The following is a 21557-nucleotide window of genomic DNA, read 5'->3' as shown; positions in this document are numbered from 1 at the left end:
AATTTCCAGGCTTAATTCTGTCCATCTGCATTTTGTCACCATAACACTACTAGATAAGATTTAATATAAATAAATTTTAAATTAATTTAAAGACACAGTTTCGAAAAAGACATCAGCTCAGATAAAATGGCACAAAAAAGATTGCTGTATACGATAGCAAAAGACTCTTTGAACTGGAGTAACAATTGCAACTGACCTTATTCCCATGGAGAGCGAGGGAGTGCATGTAAATAACTTAGAAAAACTTTTTATTCTATTGTTAATTTAAAAACTCATCCTTCAGAAAGATGTTTTTCAGAATGCACTTGATGTTGTAGCTACCATAAACTTCTTTTGTTTAAGAAAAACTAATTTCTAAAAAGTCAGTGCCATCCTTCGGGAAGTAGGGAGCTAGGTGGCCGTGGGCAATAATCAGATCACTCTGCCAAGATTTGTATTAAACATACAAAATGAGAATATTTATTTTTCACCGGGTGAAAAAGAACTTTGTAATACATATTAACTGAATTTTATAATAAATAAATATATTTACATAGAAAAGCCTATCCTTTTGCAGGGGAATGGTATGTGCTTCATATAAACGAGTGCTTTGCATAAATTGATTTTTTATTAATGAGAATTTATTCTGCCTGTAGGCACCTCTGCAGCCAGGTGGGCAGGAGCAGCAGTGCATAGCACACACTTCTTGATTAGACCGGGGTTCGAGCCATTGACCACCAAATACGGAGGATGCGGAAAGGTCAGGGAATGACCACCGCATATCCCCAGAGCAATATGGCCTTAGTTGCTAATGCTCCTAAAAACCAAATAACAATAACAACAACTGTACCTGTTTATAACAGATTGTACAAATAAAAAGCCCAGTATACCGAAAACTGCAAATTGTTTTTATTGCTTTATGGTTGTGACCTCCAGAAATATACTTTAGAAAAATACCACAGAGGCATTTTTAAAATTTATTCTTATGACTGAAGATGTGATTCTAATAAACGATGAAAGTGTAGTGCATTTTATTGATTTGAATTGGTTCTTTGAAATTTGATTCTATAAAGCAGCTGATTCTAATAACCAGTGATCACTATAAAAGGCACTTACTGTATTTGTTTTATCAAATTTTAAATGTTTACATGTGATTAGACACATAGTTTATGCATCACCCAGAATTTATTAGTTCTTTCTGTAAATTTAGCCTGTCTTTCTCTTTAGTGACTAGGATGTCCATAAAAGAGGTAAGGTGTTATTGGCTTTAATCTCAAGCTTAAACGTAATTGTCTGATGAATGTCATTCAGATATTCTTTGAATTTAACTAATGCTCCCATACTATGAAATGTATCTTTAAAGTGGTCCACCAAATGGCTACCCTTTAAGGAACCTGGTTACATAACTGATCTGATGAGTTGAATAAGGTATTTGGTAATAATCACTTATTAGCTTGCGGCACTGTTACTTCCCAAGAACCTGTAAAAGCTTTTGCTTTTATTCCTATAGATAGGCAGTATTGTCTTCAGCTGTTAGTGGAAAATTATATCATAATTTTGTTCCTCTTCCTGTTTCCCTCCCGACCTTTGTTTTTTAATGGAATATTACTGAAGCCATTTTGTACATAATCAATTCACTAAATCCATAGTGCTGACTTTCTTTGTTTACAAATTTTATTCCTTTAGTTGTTTTAAATGGCCCAAAAAGATAAAACTTTGTAAACAAGAAACTTAGCAGTTTGAAATTAGTCAAGTGATCATCTACAAAACTGCTTTGGTAGTAACAGCCTGTGCGGACATTGCTCCTTAAAGCTCTTCAAACAGAGAAGTTTTTCCTGATTTATTTTCTGCTTTATTAGTTTAAATTGTCATATTAACTTATTTTCTAGAGTAGCTTTATATTCCTAGTTACGATACTTAGTTTAAAGTTTAACTTAGACAGAGATTTTGTAGATATTACTTAGTATCGGTAACGGTATCAAATCCACGTGTCACAAACCAAATTTTTTTTTAACCAAATTTAGTCGATTTATTAACCAACTGTTATATCAAATTATCTTCTATAAGTAGATTATAGACCTAGTCAGGATCCTTAGTTTATTCTAAATTGAGATAGCGAGATTTGGAAGTTAATCAATACTTACGAGTCCGTAGAAATACCGTTCGTGAATTCCCGCCATTTTTGCACGATAGCATAAGCTTAGTGTCGTATAGTGCATAATATAATATTGTCAATTAATCAGTAAATCTATTAATCTTGATAAACTTTATTGTCAATTAAATTGTACTTTTAACTCTATATATATATATAACGACTTAATCTAACAAATAATTAATACATAACTATAGTGGTACACGTGATACGGAAGTTGTATAAAGGGAACTCGTAGAAAACACTAGATACCGAAAAAAATATATATATAACATAACTGTTTTGGGATATAACTTAAGGATTTAATTTTTTTTTTGAATTTTATTGAATTAAATCGGAATCATGACTCTGACCAGAGCAGCAAAGCAAAAGGCTCAAGCTAATGGGAGTGCTGTGGTTCAGGGGAGAACTGAGGGGGGCAGTTGCCCTCTGAATCACAGTCTATTAAAATGCACTGTTTGCTTGATGTTTGCGGAGCAGTCGGGTACGGGACATGATACTGCCAAGGGGGATGTCTTTGTGTGTGCACGATGTAAGGAGTGCAAGGAAATCAGGCGACAACTCAGCATTGTTATGGGCCTTTATGAGAGCTTGAAGGACAGGGTGGATGCCCTCGAAGGAAATAAATTGAGGGGCCCATCAAGCTCTCAGCTGCCCACATCAACGCCAGAGCTTGCACTTGGTCATCAGGCAACACAGAAGCAGCCCCCTAGGCAGAATGCGCTGGTCCCACAGGAACTAGTAGTTGTTGGTGACTCTATTGTCAGGGAAACGGGGAACATCCTTTGTAAAAAGGATAGGTGGAATAGGACCAGGGTATGTCTGCCAGGGGCAAAGGTTGATGACGTTGTAGAGCGGATATCATCTTTTAAGGGCACAAAAGGTGATATAGTTGTACACGTTGGCACTAATGATATTAAGAGTAGGAGACCGGCGGAATTACTTAGCAAGTACAGGTCACTGTTGAAAAAAAGCCGTGAATTAGGGTTGAACTTGAAAGTGTCTGCAATTCTGCCCAGACACGATAGGAGGGAGTATATGATGAGAGCCTTGTCGATCAATTCGGCCCTGGAGGGATTGTGCAAGGCTCAAGGGGTAGAATTTTTTTCAGCCTGGACTGTACTTGTTAACAGGAGAGATTGCTTCTACAGGGATGGGATACACTTAAATAGAAAGGGTGCAAGAATTTTTGCTGATGCTGTCGAGGCAGTGTTAGGTGGGTCGGAAAACTGCTAGTTGGGGGGGGGATACAAGGACTAATAGATTAACAGTAGCCAGTGGCAGAGGTGGAAGTGATTCTTGCACTGCTTCTATTGAAATGAGCAGAAGTCTGAAAAACAAGATGCAGGATATTTCAGAGACTGCTGGTAGTCATTGCGGTACAAGTAAACACATGGGTTGTGTTAGGGTAGCTAAGAATAGAAACAGGTGCATGTATACCTGTGTGTACACCAATGCTAGGAGTTTGGTAAATAAATTTGATGAATTTGAGGTATTGCTCAAAACATCAAAGGCAGATATTGTTGGGATATCAGAGACGTGGTGTCACACAGATATAAGTAATGCGGAACTGGAATTTGGAGAATACAATGTGTATAGAAAGGATAGACAGGACAGGAGGGGAGGAGGGGTTATGCTATTAATTAAGAAACACATAAAGTCCAAGGAAGTGAAGCCAGTCGACATCGATGGACAGGGCAGCGTCGAGTCAGTTTGGTGTGACATAAGCATAGGGAAATAAAAATTGAGAGTAGGAGTGTGCTATAGGCCTAATGACTCTGATGAGTATAATAAGATATTGTACAGGGAAATAGAGTGGGCCAGTAAATCAGAGAGTCTTATAATGGGGGACTTTAATTTCCCAGATATTGACTGGAATTTGTGGGTTGGTCACTCGCACACTAGCAAGGCTTTTGTGGATTTATTGGATGATTGTTTTCTACATCAGCATGTTCGTGAGGCAACAAGAGGGAGCAATACTCTTGATCTGATTATCAGTAGTGATTCTTCATGCATTAAGAACCTGCAGATAAATGAACCACTAGGTGGCAGTGATCACAGTGTGTTGAAGTGGGATTTACTCAAGGAGGTAACTACCATCAGAGGTAAAGGGAAGGGTTTTTGTTTTCGTAAAGGCGACTATGATGGTCTGAGACAGTATTTAAATTCTATACAGTGGGACCAACTGATGATGTTACCAACAGCAAACTCAAAATGGGAAGCATTCAAGGAACTAATCTTGGAGGCTACCAGGCTTTACATACCAACTAAGAAATATTGTTCAAGGTTTAGGCCTAAATGGTTGTCAGATGAACTAATGAGACATGTGGCAGAGAAGAAAAATGCATGGGATACATACAAATTAATGGGTGACATGGAAGCCTATGATAGATATAAGTTGGTCTGTAACCAAGTCACAAAGGAGATTAGGCAGGCAAAGGCAGACTATGAAAAATCCTTGGCAAAGGATGCAAAGAAAAACAGAAAAGAGTTCTTTACATACTTGAACTCGAAAAGGAAAGGGATGAATCAGATTGGTCCACTGGATATTGATGGTTCAACAGTTGAGGATCCTGCTCAGGTGGCTAACAATCTAAACGAGTATTTTGCATCTACATTCACGCATGAGGAGTTATTCAGGAAGGAGAATGATGTAGGTAAAGTAAACATTGGCAGTGAGCTGGATGATTTTGTAATAACTGAGAGGAAAGTGGAGGAGAGATTGTTGAGGATAAACATAAAAAAGGCACCTGGGGTGGATGGGATCTATCCAGTTACATTAAAGGAGGCAGCAAAGGAAGTAAGCAAACCCTTAGCCATAATTATGAGAGCTTCCTTGGACTCAGGGGAGGTACCTATGGACTGGAGATGTGCAAATGTGACCCCAATTCACAAAGGAGGTTCAAAGGCTGACACAAGTAATTATAGACCTGTTAGTTTAACTTCTGTTCCAGGTAAATTAATGGAGGCACTGGTTAAAGAAGCACTGCAGGATCATCTAGACAAGAATTCAGTTATAGCTCAGACGCAGCATGGTTTTGTTAAGGGCAGGTCTTGCCTGACCAATTTGATTGGATACTATGATGTAGTCACAAAAGAACTGGATGCAGGGAATAACTTTGATATTATATATTTGGATCTTAGAAAGGCTTTTGATACTGTTGCACATGGAAGACTGCTGCACAAATTGGAGCAGTGTGGCATTGGAGGCAAATTGCTGCTATGGATAAGGGGATGGTTGAGTGGCAGAAGACAGAGAGTGGTAATCAATGGACACTGCTCAACGTGGACTAATGTTATTAGTGGAGTTCCTCAAGGTTCGGTGTTGGGTCCGTTGTTGTTTTCGGTGTTTATGAATGATATTGATGATGGGATATCAAGTTTAATGTCCAAGTTTGCAGATGATACAAAGGTTGGCAGGGTCGTTAAGGACAATACTGACGCTATGCTGCTGCAACAGGATCTGGAAAGGTTGAACAGATGGGCTGAGAGGTGGCAAATGAGGTTTAACATCGACAAATGTAAAGTGCTGCATATGGGAAACAGTAACCCCAGAGCAACGTATCAACTCTGCGGTACTACACTGACAGTGGTGGAGAATGAAAAGGACCTGGGGGTAATTGTGCAGGCAGATATGAAGTTCTCTGAGCAGTGCAGACGAGCTGCAAGAGTAGCTCATGGTGTCTTGTCAATGATATACAGGAATTTTTCTAGCAGGGATAAGGAGGTGATTATTCCCTTGTATAAGGCAATGGTAAGGCCACATCTTGAGTACTGTATACAGGTCTGGAGGCCTCATTTCAAGAAGGATGTAGAGCTGCTGGAACGGGTACAGAGAAGGGCAACAAGATTAGTAAATGGAACAAAGGGTTGCTCTTAAGCGAAGAAAGGCTTAAGTTTTGCAAATTACAGAGTCTGGAGACTAGGCACTGGCGAGGTGATCTGATAGAGGTGTATAAGGCTTTGAATGGTTTGAGCATGCTCAATGCCAATGGGATTCTTCATCTTTCTCAGAATAATCACCTCAGAGGGCATAAATTCAAATTGAGGAAGGATGGATGTCGGATAGATGTGCGGAAATTTGCCTTTAGCCAGCGGGTGGTTGGTTGGTGGAACCGACTTCCATCACTTGTTGTTGAAGTTGATAGCCTAAACAAATTTAAAGCTCAACTGGACAGGTATTTCGAACGAAAGGAGGGGTGAAATGGGAGTGAGTTTTTTTTTTTTTTTTTTTTTTTGGCTGATGCTGAATAAGCTTGCTTTCTTGCATCATATGCCTCTGCTAATGCTAATGCTAATGCTAAAACATAAAATAAAATAATACAATTCATAAAAAATAAGTTAATCAAGTAGAAAAATTATTAGATGCCCATGCTGCCAACGTGTTCTCCTTTTATCTGTGCTTGAATTGTTATATTTCACGATTCGTTAGATTTATTGTCCAAAACTGGAAAAATGCAAAAACTGTGCAGTGTTGCTTGTAGTATTTGCAGCTTCAGGCTTATGCTCTGCATAGATTTTGTAGGCCTCTAGATAAACACTTCCTGAATTTCTGAAACTTTATCTGCAGATACACTAGGCCTACCTGTTCCTTTCTGGTACAGTACACTGCCAGTTTCTTCAAACTGTTTCAAATATTGCCTCATTAATTGTTCTGTAGGTGGAATTTTCTGGAATTCCCATCGAGAATTCCAGAAAAAATTAGTAAGATTTGGTATCTTATAGCCACAACACTCATTGCTTTCTCCTGCACCATTACCAATTTAATGTTGTACTGTCACAATGCATGCTCAGATCAATGCAGTCAACCCAAAGCAACTTGATGAGAAAATAACTCACTGAATTGCTTTGATAACTGCAGCAAACCATTTTAGATACATATTATAATAAAATTTTAATCAAGCGAATAATTTATAGATACCCTGTACTTATCTGTTTTATTTGTATATTTTTATATCCATATATATATATATATATATTATTATTATTTTATTTTTTTATGTTTACCACGATTTCTTTTGTTCTGTTACTTTTTTACATATATTTCTTGGCTCTTTTTCTGTATTGCTTTGCTCTATTATTTATATTTCTTGTCTTATATTCATTATGGTCATTGAGTTCTTTCTGGCCCTAGTCCAAGAAACATTCTTATCTTTGCCACTTTCTTCCTTTTCCTTTTACACACTATATATTTTCTATATATAACACATGTGCATGCTTGTGAGAGGATAATTATGAGATAATCATTGTATTCAGGAGTAATCCCCTTGGACTGGAAACAATATCAACATCTCTATAGTTCACAAAGGTGGAAACTGAAGTAGAGATGAGCAGTTATAGCAGCAGATCCTAACCTTTTTCCCCTTGCAGCATACTAAGTCATGATTGTAATCATGACTTATTATTCAGTGATAATTGTAATTCTCATATTTGTTGGACTTTTTAAATGTAACTTTGTCTTTACCTGAATAAATGGTATCTCTATGAATAAAAATACAATAAACCCTCGATTTAACGGACTAATAGGGGAGAAAGGGTGTCCGTTAATGCCGAAAGTGCGTTAAATCGAATGTAACCTAAGGGGGCAGTTTTAATTGTTCTTAATGTAAAAAAAAAAGCTTTAATACAATATACAGTACTATACAATATAAAATTATTAAATTATAATAAAGAATATGTAACATTTACTCACCTTTTTGACAGTGTAGTTGAAGAGTATTTTGTCGTGACCATAGTGGCAGTAGTACAGTAGTCATTATTCAGTATCTGAAGGTAGAGGTGAAGGGGCTCAGCTTCAGATTCTTCTGAAATGTTCATAAATGGAGGCACTGGTGTCATCTGTTTGCTTGTAGACAGTTGAGATGTACAAGCAGTTGGAGGTGAAATAGGAGTGGGAGTCAGAGAAGTTCGCTTCAAGAAAGCATCCAGTTTCAGTTTTTTACCACTCTGATGTTGTTTCTTAATAATAATTGCCCTGAACTGCTGAAAATGTTCATAGAAAGGGACAATTTCAGGGTCAGAAGATGTCCCTATGTAGTGAATGGCGATGTCCATGAGATTTCTCATTTCAGACAGTGTAGGCCATGCTGGTGTAATTTGCTCTTCCTCAATGCCTTGTGTTTCTTCTTCCCCTGCCTTGCCATATTGGACCTCGTCCACAATTTCTTCTTCAGTGAGAACTTGGTAGCCAGGATCACCTTCATCATTTTCAATCCATTTCAGAACATCATCTTCAGTTGTTTCCTGGTTGCCAACATTTACAAGGGTGTGCCGAAAGTATTTTGCCTCAAATCCTTCAAAATCCAAATCCGGTTCAATATTGTACAACTTTTTCCAACCATTTTCCAAAGTTGTAGTCTTCAACTCCTTCCAAGCAGCTGCAAAGTTAATGTTGTAGGCTTATATATTCTGAAGTGTTCTGGCTCCTCTTGTCTTCTTCTGCATCTTCTTCATCCTCCAACACAACCATTACTTCTTCCAAAAAGTTCTTCTTATACAGCCTCTTGCAGGCTGCAATTTATTCCCTGGTCCATTGGCTGAATAACTGAAGTTGTGTTAGGAAGCAAAAAAGGACATTTAATTCTGACATCCTTACTAACTAATTTCTCAGAAATAGGATGAGCAGGGGCATTGTCAAGAAGCAACAATGCCGTTACATTATTGGGGGAAATTTTCAGAACATCTGTCTGGAAGCACTTCACATCAGGGACAAAGTGGTTGAAGAACCAGGCAGAAAAAATCTCTGAAGTAAACTATGCATTCTTTGAGCTGGTGTAAATAATAGGCAACTGATTTATAATGTCTTTAAGATTATCAAAACAATAATGGAAATAGGTAATTATTATTAATTTTTAATTAATAATAACACTGAAGTTTAGTATAACCTAAAAAAAATAATACGGTCAAGATTAATATGTATATTACTGTATTATTATTATTTGTCTGGTCCATTAAATCTGAAATCTGTTATATCGGGGTCTGTTAAATCGAGGGTTTACTGTACTCTTGTTTAAAATTTTTTTTATTTAATTTATTCTAAACAACAATCACCAAAAATTAAATTTTAAATATTAAAAGAATATGATATAACCATTAAGCAAAGTTAGTGAGCATGACTTATGGGCACAACACAGTTGTTCAATTCTGGGCATGATGGTAGATAGGCAGAAATTCTGCAATTTTGCACAACTTTTTTGGCTTCAGGTATGTACTGTATATTATGAAATCAGATGCCAGAACAACTTTAAAAAAAAAGCACAGGAGTGAGGATCCCTGAAAAATACTGGGCACTATACTGGGCCTTACAGAATAGTGCTGGGCATAGAGCAAACTTTACCCAGAATTAATTACCTTAAATTATATGCAATGGTGTGTCATCAAGATGATGTTGTAGTGCTTTTTGCCAAACTTGATGGTGAGGCAGAATGCGTTAAATTTTGAAGGCACACCAGTTGGGAATATCTGATCTATAGGACAATAAGTCTGAAATCAAGTAGGGAAAATCATATCAATTACGCACAAAAGGAGCACAGTAGCAGACATGGTACATTAAAGAGATCATAAGGTCTGGGCTCATAAAGGGGAAATCTTGCTTGAACATGACAAATTATTGTGACATTATAAAGCATTACAACATCATCATATATCAAAATTGTTCCTTGGATACAAGGAACAATTTTGATATTATATAACATACTTCAATAAATCATCTGACATAGTCCCACACAATTAGATACTGGAGCAAGCTGGGATTATAAGTAAGGTATTTAGGTTGATAAAGGGAATGGCTGAATGATAGGTCACAAAAGGGTAGTAGTTATAACCATTATTCTTTAGGGCAGATAAGGAATCTAGTAGGATTCCCCAGATTCAATTCTGGACTGCTCTTGACATTCCTAAATGACATTTTTGAGGATATTTGTGGTCTGTCATCAAGGTTAGCATAAGGTATAAAGGTGGGGGGAAAGAGGTAAATAACAGGAGCCAGACTATGTCAATGAAATGGCAACTATTGGGGAAGATAAAAGTGGTCATTGACAAGAAAGATTTTTGGCACAATGTAGGCATGATGTGAACATGTAATGGGGCCACGATGTGATCAATTTTCACAGTCATGAAGTCATACAGTATCTCATATTTACTGTACCTTTGCATGTAGTGAGAAGCGTATAATTTTATTATACAATTAAATAATATTGAGGTACCTCCGTAGCCAGGTGGGCAGGAGCAGCAGCATGTAGCACATGCTTCTTGATTGGACCGAGGTTCGAGCCCGTGACGACCAGATATGGAGGATGCAGAAAGGTCAGGGAATGACCACCGCATATCCCCAGAGCAATATGGCCTTAGTTGCTAATGCTCCTAAAAACCAAATAACAACAACAACAAATAATACTGAAAGAGGATCACCTCTCCTAATGAAAGCAATAAAAGCATGGCTGGGAGAGCACAGTCAGCAACAGTCGTTGCATGGGCATATGTATAACGAAGTGTAGTATAACACCTGATGAACATGTAATGGGACCATGATGTGATCAATTTTCACAGGCATGATTGTCATGTAAACAGTGGGGAGGTGTGTCCAACTGTAAGACAGCAGGTATAGTAGGCTGTTCTTCTTCATCTGCCACCATATGAGTGTACCAAGCAAGGGGGCGCCTCCGTAGCCAGGTGGGAAGGAGCAGCAGTGCGTAGCACACGCTTCTTGATTAGACCGGGGTTCGAGCCCGTCACCACCAAATATGGATGATGCGGAAAGGTCAGGGAATGACCACCGCATATCCCGGAGTAATATGGCCTAAGCTGCTAATGCTCCTAAAAACCAAACAACAACCAAGCAAGGGACAACACAACCAACTTAAACAAAACTTGCAGTGCAAACTTGTGGTAAGTGTATGTAGTGAAAGATGACTGCAATGGCTCAAAAAAAAAAAAAAAAAAAAGGCAGCCAAAGTGGCACAACTGACCACTGGGTATAAGGCTGGGGGGGAGGGATGGATGGGATGGGATGGGCATACTTTTGCTAGGATACTCTAGGTTATCAAATATGAGAGAGACCTATCACACCATCATTGCTGACCACAGCAGTGACATATTGATATCACTGCTGTTCCCTGATGAATGACAGTCTTTCAGAAAGGTTTTGCAACCAAGTCATATGTGCAAGACATTTTGAAGGCTTTACCCTCCTACAGGAGCCCTCCAAATTCAGAATTGAATCCCATCAAACATCTGGAGGATTAAGTCAAAAAGGACTGACAGATATGTAGCTCCATCACCCTTCAGTGTGAGACAATTATGGAATGTTACACAGATAGTATGGCAATATATCTAGATATTCTCAAACACCTCATAATATCCATGCCACAATGTGTGCAAGCCCATGGAGGATTGACTCAATATTAGGCAGATGATCATATTTCAGTGCCTTTTTGGTATATAAAACATTGGTGAAACCAAACTTACAGTATTGTGTTTAGGTCTAGAGACTGCACTGACTGCTAAACAAGTTTTCCTCAATCGCATGAAGAGATGGAGAAGATAAAAAAAAATTTAAAGAAATCAAAACAAAAGATGAATTCAGATAATGAATATCCTCTTACTCTAAAATGGAAGGTATCATTCCATATTGGATTAAGACTGTTCCTCTGGATCAGTTTAGTCTTCTGCCTATTACAATCTACAGGGATTCCTATAACTTCAATTTCTACTTGAGGACTTCCTGTATGGGTTGTAGGGCATACATACTGGCCAGATATTACCTGAAAATAAAAGCATAAAATATAAATTGTTGAACACAAAAATAAATAACAAAAATTAGTATTGAAAACTAACAATATAAAGATTTAGGAATAGGGTAGAGAAAAGCAATGCAATTTCATTCACTGAGGCAAAAAGGCTATGTTTAGCTAAATAAAAAAAAAAAAAAATTCATTTAAAGTCATTAACACTTTCAAGAATGAGTTCACTGAGTGTGTGTGCATGCATGTATGTGTTGTGTGAGAGAGAGAGAGGAGGTGCTCTATTTTGACTTTATTGCTAGAATTACAGTAAATTATCAAAATTCAAATCAGAGTTTAAAAATTAAAAATTTAGACTAATAATATTTCAGGGGAGAAAGCCTCCAACTATATAAAATTCAAACTATGACATTAAGTAGTCCATTTGCATCATTACTACCTAGTTGAATTTTTTAGGTAGACAGAAGTTTGTACATTGGCATCATTACTGTAACATCTCACATTTTTGAAATCCTTCACAAGTTGCATTCCTTATACTTCAAATCAGTAACACTTCCCTATTAGAGCAGACTACTGTTACTTATTTTCAGTTGAGTACCACCACTCAGATAGCACTGTTTCAAAGCTATTTGGCTTCTCATCAGTGAGTGGGTAGGTACCCAGAGGTATAAGGGTGTGACAACCCAGTTGTAACATTATTTACATAATGTGAGAGATGTCAAAAGCTGTGCTTCTTAGACTAATAATATTTTAGGGCACAAAGCCTCAAACATGTAGAATGATGCAAATACACTACCTAATGTCAAACTATGACATTAGGTAGTGTATTTGCATCATTAATGCATCATTAAATAATTAAAATAATATTATTTTAATGTCTTATAAAGGCATTAAAATAATATTAGTCTAAGAAGCACACCTTTTGGCATCTCTCACTTTGTGAAAATAAGTCTTTTTTTTTTTTTTTTTCTGGCTGATGCTGCATAAGCTTGCTTTCTTGCATCATATGCCTCTACTAATGCTAATGCTAAAGTCACAACTGGGTTGTCACCCTTTATACCTCTGGGTACCTACCCATTCACTGATGAAAAGACAAATAGCTTTGAAACAGGTATATGGGGCAGGTTGTTCTGGATGGTGTCTGCAGAGACTGAGAATAAGTAACAATAGTCTTCTCTATTGGGGAAGCATTACTTATTTCAGGTATTATTGAGTGATTAATGAGTAAGTGTCAGTGTTAATTTAGTAACTGTCCCTTTTCTTTTCCAACAGCACCTTCCTTCTTCTACTTCTCCTGCTGTAACCTTCCTCTACTTTTTTGATATTCTCTTATCTAACAGAGGTAGAGGTGTGGAAAAGGTTTTTATTATCCCTTACCCACATACAAACAGTGCAGTTGAGTAGGAGTACTCAACTGAAAATAAATAACAGTAGCCTTCTCTAATGGGGAAGCATTACTTATTTGAAGTATAAGGAGAGAAACTCATGAAGAATTTCGCAATGAGGTGTTACCATTTGCCAATGTACAAACTTCGGTTTGCCTAAAAAATTAAGCTATGTAGTAATGATGCAAATGCGCTACATAATGTCATAGCAAAATAAAAATTTGTAAAAAAATCATGAGCAAAAGATAAAAACCTAATCGTTATTTTATTGCTGTTGCAATATCATTTACATCTATTTATATATCATTTTATTTAGTTTCATAAACTTCTGGATCTAATTCCAGGAAATTTTGTCATTTTAATGGAGAACTGAGACCAACTGATGCAATCTCCTCCATCAACTTTCAAAATTATTTTCATACTGCCATCTATTATAAACTGAGTTTACTACCCTATTCTTATAAAGACATTAAACATGAAAAGAAATAATAAGAATTAGTACTGAAAACTAACAATGTAAAGGTTAGGGTGTACTGGTCATAGATAAGAGATTGCGGCACCTACTGAAAGATTTCAAGTTAATTCATACATGAATGAGTATATATTCTAGAAAGGGCTAATTTTCATATCAGACTTGTTAGAATACTCTTCTTAATTTAACAATTTAAAAAATGATCTTGTTTATACTCCAGCACGACCAGTAGGTCAGTGGAGTTTACAATAAATCAATCAATACAAACATTAATTATATTTAGCAGTCACGGGCTTAAACCCCGGTCCACTCAAAGAGTGTGTGCTCCTGCACTCGTGCTCTTGACCACTTGGCTATGTAATTGTATATCAAATATTTATTTTTAAGAATAGTTAAAAATTATAAAAAATGCAGATCATAATATAAATAAAAGAGAAAACAATCAACTGTTTTGTTTGATTAATAACTGAGAGTTACAAACTTTCTTTCAAAAATTTAATAATTTAAAATTTTAAATGTGAGTCTCTCCACACCATTTATCTGAAGAGGTCTAGGTCCAAATCCCATCAGACTGAAGAAATTCTTGAAGGCCTCTTTATTCAGGGCTTTAGTTAGTCAATCAAAAAATAGAGAGAAATGGGTTTTCCTCCATAAGTTATTCCAGGTTTTTTGGCCTACACAACAGATTACAGAGACAACATATGGTAGATCATATGACTAGTGCATTTTGGCCAAAGTTGTCAACTGACCAACCAAACAATCAACCCAACCATACATATAATTTTGTAATGTAATGAATAATACATTATGAATAGAAATATTAATTGTAATATTTCAGAGACCCAACTAAAGAATGGTCACAGGGTTTTCAATGTATTATTGGTGCAGTCAAAAATAAATTACAGTAATACCCCGAAGTTACACGATAGGTCGGTCCGACGAAAATCGCTTAAGTCGAATTCGCGTAAGTCGGGGTACAACTTTGCATATAAATAATATAAATTTTGTTTAATTGGGACCAAGGACTAACAAAAAAAACTAGTTTAGAAAAAAAATATTTAATAAAATTGCAGTTCTTTATACATATTAATACAAAATATGTATTAAAAAAATAAATGAGTTACGTAAAAAAGTTATTTCGATGTCAATGGCTTCATAAAATCTAACAAATTCGTCTGATGACACAGCGCCTTTTTTTCACGCAGAATTTCGTAGCAAGCTAATAATTTTTTTATTCCTTGCTTTGTAGCTATAACGTGTTCTTCGTTGGAGTCTATGTTTTCAAAAAATTTTTAAGCCCTTTTCAGTTGAGCTGAGACCTTCTGTCAAGCTTGCAATTGTCATGTGCTTTTCTGGTGGAACTGGGTCTGAAGTGTCAGATACTTCAGTGACGTTTTGATCACGCATCTCTATGAGCTCATTCATTGTCAGCTCCTGACTATGTGAATCCAACAGCTCATTGGCATCATCACCATTGACTTCCAAATCTAATTGCCTGGCAAGATTAACAACTTCTTCTATCACATGAATGACATGATCAGTTTCTGGCATTTTTTTCATCTCATTTTTGAAAAAAAAATGGACAAAATTTCTTCCAGACACCATTCAATGTTTTTTTGTGAATTTTATCCCAAGATTCTTCAATGATTCTTATGGCATCTAAAACATTGAATTGTTTCCAAAAGTCTTTAACAGATATCTCACTATTTTGTCTCACAGCTTCATTCAGACGTGCAAACGAACACCTTGTGTAGTAAGCCTTGAATGTTTTGATGACTCCCTGGTCCATCGGCTGAAGCAAGCTGGTTGTGTTTGAAGGCAAAAACACAACTTTCACACGTGGGTCAAAATCAATTAGGGTGGCAGGAGGGTGATTGGGTGCATTTTCAATAAGAAGCATCACTTTAAATGGAATCTGTTTAGACTTGCAATAACGTTCGACTTCGGGTATGAAGTGGTGACCAAACCAATCCTCAAAAATGGAAGCTGTCACCCAAGCTTTATGATTTGACTTCCAAATCACTGGTAAGCTAATTTTAGATATATTTTTTAAAACTCTTGGGTTTTCAGAATGATAAATTAAGAGAAGTTTTAACTTGCAGTCACCAGCTGCATTCCCGTCAACCATCACTGTCAATCGGTCTTTGGAAACCTTAAAACCTGGAAAGTTTTTTTCTTCAAGCACAATAAAAGTTCCTTTAGGCATCTTCTTCCAGAACAGGCCAGTCTCATCCATGTTAAATACGGTTTCACTGCTATAGTCACCTTCTTCTATCATAGCCTTGAGTGTCTCAGGAAAAAGAAGACGCAGCTTCTTTATCGGCACTTGCCGCCTCTCCACTCTACGCGATACTGTGCCAGTTACAGCGAGTTTTAAATCGGTTGAACCAACCATTACTAGCTACAAAGTTTTCATCTTTGACCGCCTCCCCAGCTTCTTCTTTCAACCTCTCAAAAATCAGCTTAGCTTAATAGCACACGGTGTTCTGATCGACTGGACAATTCTTCACTTTTACTTGATTATCACACCATAATTTCAGCATTGTTTCCATCTCAGCAATAATACCACGACGTTTACGAATTATGCTTGAGTTCAAGGATTGAGCATTTTTCACCCCTTTAAGAATTCTTTCTTTATCTTTTATGATTGTTCTTACTGTGGATTCCGGTAGCTCAAACTTCTTTGCCAATTCACAAATTTTCATTCTGCTATCAAAATCCTTGATAATGTTAAGTTTACATTCCAAAGATATTGTTTTCCTTTTCTTACTAGATGCAGGAGAATCAGATTTACTTTGTTTGAACGACACAGTTTTTTTAAAGGTTTAGAAAATGTATAAAAAAACAATCTTAACTTTCGTTGATCGTAGAATCGTAATTGTGCACGTAGAGTTTGCGTAAAACACGTCCAATACGTATCACAGCAAGAGAAACACTGAGGGTCATTTTTCATATGCCATCGATTTGCCCCCCTCTTTGCCAGCGATTTCTCATAATCTGCCTTTGCCAGCCTAACCTTTTCTGTGGCACTATTACAGATCAATTTGTAGCTTTAATACGCTTTTATAGTTTTTATTGCTCTGTAACTTTTCCATGCTGTCTTTTTCTGCTCAAGTAATCTGGTAACTTCATTATTCATCCAATTTGGAATCCTCCTCATGAAGTATTTTTTAATGGTTTTTTTTTTTTTTTTTAATGCATTCAAGGCTTCTGTGATTAATGTTTTTAAAGTATACCATAGTTTAATTGTATTTGCTCTCTGTGAGATATCTACTCAGTTAATAAAGGGCATGTAGCACCTTAAGCCGTTGTAATTTTCTTTCCTGAAGTTATAACCCCATTCCTTTGCCTTTAACTACTGCTACCTCTCTCTTCATCGTCCACCGCAGAACTCTGTGATCACTTCCTGCTACTGGTTCCTGTACTGTCAGCACTCTTATGTGTCATCTGGTTCATGGGTAATGATGAGGTTTAGAGTATTGTTTTCCCTAGTACTTTCCCTGACACGTTGATACAAATAGCAATCATCTAGTTGATTTTAAAATTTGGCCCCCATGTAGAGTTTCCCTCTCATTTGCTCCAATCAATTAGAGGCAAACTAAAATCACCCATAATAAGACATTCACGCTTACTTGCCATTCCATTTGCATGTAGAGGCTCTCATCATAATCTTCACAATCACCTGGCCTGTAAATTACTCCCACTCTCATTATACCTTTGCTTCCAACTATCTCACACCATACAGATTCTATATTAGCATGCAGAATGTCTGAAACCGGGAAGGCTTTCATTGCACTCAGGCTGCTTTTGATAAGAAGCATGACCCCATCACCCCTTCTATCTTCCCTATCCTTCCTAAATACATAATACATACCATACTGAAATTCATCATCCCCTATCTCCAGGTAGCACCATGTTTCCGTAAGCTTTACTATTATTTCAGCATTACTTGTCCTAACAAGCAGTTCGAATTCACTAATTTTACTGATGACACTTCTGACATTACTGTACAAACAATTAAGATGTAGTGTTATTATCATTATTATTATTATTATCATTATGCCATATGGTGCAAGGACGCCTGAGGCTTTTGCTGCATCAGCCAAAAAAAAAAAAAAAAAAAATTCTGAATTACCCTGAGAGAGTGAGAGAGAGAGAGTCAAAAGTAGAAGGGAATCACCAAGAAAGAGAAGAATGATGATATCCAGCTCAGGACCCTGGGTGTGCCAAGCCCATACTCACCGGATGTGAGCCCCTGTGTTCTTGTATAGTTAACTACCCTGACACACCCCTTAAAGTTATTTAAGCTCGCTTTCCTGGTATTAGCCACCCACTCATTTGAAACATTTCTGCCCTCAGAACATCACGCTAATATGTTCTGTTGCGGTAACAAACAAGAACTCTTGAGGTATCTGCAAGTGTTAATTTGACCAATATTATCAGATAAATGTATACCTATATTACCCTTGTCCCCCCAAACTAGCAGTTTCCCTGAACCATATAACATATAACATATATTAGTAGAGGCATATGATGCAAGAAAGCAAGCTTATGCAGCATCAGCCAAGAGAAAGAAAAAAAAAAAAAAAAAAAACCTTCCACTTCACCCCTCCGTTCGTTCGAAATACCTGTCCAGCTGAGCCGTAAATTTATTTAGGCTATCAACTTCCACAACAAGGGATGGAAGTCTGTTCCACCAACCAACTACCCGCTGGCTAAAGGCAAATTTCCACACATCTATCCTACATCTGTCTTTCCTCAATTTGAATTTATGCCCTCTCAGGTGATTATTCTGAGCAAGAGGAAAAATCCCATCAGCATTGAGCATGCTCAAACCATTCAAGACTTTATACACCTCTATCAGATCACCTCGCCAGTGTCTAGTCTCCAGACACTGTAATTTGCAAAACTTAAGCTTTTCTTCGTAAGAGCAACCCTTTGTTCCATTCGCTAATCTTGTTGCCCTTCTCTGTACTCGTTCCAGCGGCTCTACATCCTTCTTGAAATGAGGCCTCCAGACCTGTATACAGTACTCAAGGTGTGGCCTGACCATTGCCTTATACAAGGGAATAATCACCTCCTTATCCCTGCTAGAAAAATTCCCGTATATCATTGATAAGACACCATGAGCTACTCTTGCAGCCCATCTGCACTGCTCAGAGAACTTCATATCTGCCTGCACAATTACCCCCAGGTCCTTTTCATTCTCTACCACTGTCAGTGTAGTACCACAAAGTTGATACGTTGCTCTGGGGTTGCTATTTCCCATATGTAGTACTTTACATTTGTCAATGTTAAACTTCATTTGCCACCTCTCACCCCATCTGCTCAACCTTTCCAGATCCTGTTGTAGCAGCATAGCGTCAGTAGTGTCCTTAACAATCCTGCCAACCTTTGTATCGTCTGCAAACTTGGACATTAAGCTTGATATACCATCATCAATATTATTTATAAATACAGAAAACAATAATGGACCCAACACTGAACCCTGAGGGACTCCACTAATAACATTAGTCCATGATGAGCAGTGTTCATTGATTACCACTCTCTGTCTTCTCCCCCTCAACCACCCCCTTATCCTTAGCAGCAATTTGCCTCCAATGCCACACTGCTCCAATTTGTGCAGCAGTCTTCCATGTGCAACAGTATCAAAAGCCTTTCTAAGATCCAAGTATATAATATCAAAGTTATTCCCTGCATCCAGTTCTTTTGTGACTGCATCATAGTATCCAATCAAATTGGTCAGGCAAGACTTCGCCTTAACAAAACCATGCTGTGTCCGAGCTATAACTGAAGCCTTGCCTAGATGATCCTGCAGTGCTTCTTTAACCAGTGCCTCCGTTAATTTTCCTGGAACAGAAGTTAAACTCACAGGTCTATAATTACTTGTGTCAGCCTTTGATCCTCCTTTGTGAATTGGGGTGACATTTGCACATCTCCAGTCTGTGGGTACCTCCCCTGAGTCCAAGGAAGCTCTCATAATTATGGCTAAGGGTTTTCTTACTTCCTTTGCTGCCTCCTTTAATATAACTGGATAGATCCCATCCACCCCAGGTGCCTTTCTTGTGTTTATCTTCAACAATTTCTCCTCCACTTTACTCTCAGTTATTACAAGATTATCTAGCTTACTGCCAGAGTTGAATACACCTCTGGCATTCCCCTCACTGAATAACTCCTCATGTGTAATGTAGTTGCAAAATACTCGTTTAGTTTGTTAGCTACCTGAGCAGGATCATCAACAGTTGAACCATTGATATCAAGTGGAGCAATGTAATTTATCTCCTTCCTTCTAAAGTTTACATAAGTAAAGAACTCTTTGCTGTTTTTGTGTAACCTTTAATGTATCCTCAATAATACTGGCAAAAACTCTTGCACCACCTTTGTTTAAATATATCCCCAAATGTCTCTACAAAACAGATTCCTTCTACCTACAAGTGTGCGCCAAGCTGATAGAAATTTCCCCCCAAAAGCCTTGCAGAGTCCTTCAAGTCTTTAGTTAATCTACAAGGCCCTGGTTCTAGTCCACTTATCCTTATTACAAAAATATTTCCTGTTTCCTTGACAATGGAGTCCCCTAATAAAACTAAGTCCTTTCGAACCGGAGTAGTTTGCACCTTGTTATTCTGTTCTGGTGGATCACATGGTATGTTGCTAGAGTCTTGAGTCCCTGACGAGTTTCCAGTTACATTATTCTCAGCCGACCGGGCTAGCCGAGTGGGTAAAGTACCTGCCCGGCAACCCAAAGGTCGCGGGTTCGATTCCCGCCTCGGGCTTGGATCAAAGTACTGCAAAAACCTTGGGAGGTGCAATATGGCCACAGAAGCCGATGCGCCAATAACTACCAAATCAAAAAAAAAAAAAAAAAAAAAACATTATTCTCAAGGGCAAGCACCCGTTTTTTCAAATTGTTCTAGCAATGCACCAAATTGTAACTTAACATCAGTGCACTCCTTACAACGGTGACAAAGAAAAGAATCTCCAAGTGGGCTAGGATTATCTACTAGGCTGACCTTGGAATACATGCCACAGGTTCTGCAAAAAATAAAATCATGACTCACCCGGGAATCGTCATCGACTATTTCCATATGAGTCATGGTACCCTCTGACGAAGTGTTCAAGGCGGATCTTGTAATAACATTATAAAATTTACTGATTATTAATAAAAGAAAGTTTCAAATAATTATATTTATAATATTAAAAAAAATCAAACTATTACAGGAAAAGAAAAAACTTATTAAAATAAACTTTACAATATACTAAATAACCTTTGAAATCCTGCTGTAATCCCCTCTTATCTAAACTTCTATACTAAAAAAAAAGTAAAAAGTAGATAAGAAAATAAAAATTATGTTCTTCTCTCTCCTCAGATAATTATCCACGTAATTTGAATTTCTTTAAATGGTCAACCTCAGGTGACAGTTTGAAGTGGCCTAAGAACAACCTGCATAGGCAGCTCTTTCCAACAGTGCTACTGTGCACTTTGAAAAAAATTCAGTGCTGTTTTCTCAGAAAAAGGTATTACTGAATCATTTTCTATTACTGATTTTAAAAATGACTTCCATTTGTTTCCATCACATCAGGTTTCTTAAAAAATCATGAAAGAAAATTAGATTTTTCACAAATTGTTATTAACTTTGGTGGAATTTGTGCACTTAAATTATAACAAAATGCTACTTTTACCAGAATTTTATATTTAAATACGTGTTGAAAACACTATTAAAAAGGGGAATGTGATAAAAAGTCTACTAAACACTTACCTTTCATTTTTAAAACTGATCTATGATGGGTCAAATTTTCATTTCTTTGCAGATCCTTCTATTTTACAGCCC

General features: G+C 37.2%; 1 protein-coding gene across 1 annotated transcript in view; it reads right to left on the bottom strand.

Moving 5' to 3' along the window:
• LOC150089623 (1-phosphatidylinositol 4,5-bisphosphate phosphodiesterase epsilon-1-like) overlaps positions 1–21557 on the bottom strand; it is a 634994-nt gene that overhangs the window by 100119 nt on the left and 513318 nt on the right. The window contains exon 37 of the mRNA XM_090390053.1: positions 11734–11892. Within this exon, the coding sequence (XP_090246179.1) occupies positions 11734–11892 (159 nt within the window). The remainder of the gene's footprint in view (positions 1–11733; positions 11893–21557) is intronic.

Source organism: Mastigoproctus giganteus, chromosome 2 (genome assembly GCF_048544385.1).
Source record: "Mastigoproctus giganteus isolate SK-2022 chromosome 2, ASM4854438v1, whole genome shotgun sequence".
NCBI classification, from domain to species: domain Eukaryota; kingdom Metazoa; phylum Arthropoda; class Arachnida; order Uropygi; family Thelyphonidae; genus Mastigoproctus; species Mastigoproctus giganteus.
Note: the sequence above shows the minus strand (reverse complement) of the source record. Positions and strands in the feature narration are given on the sequence as shown.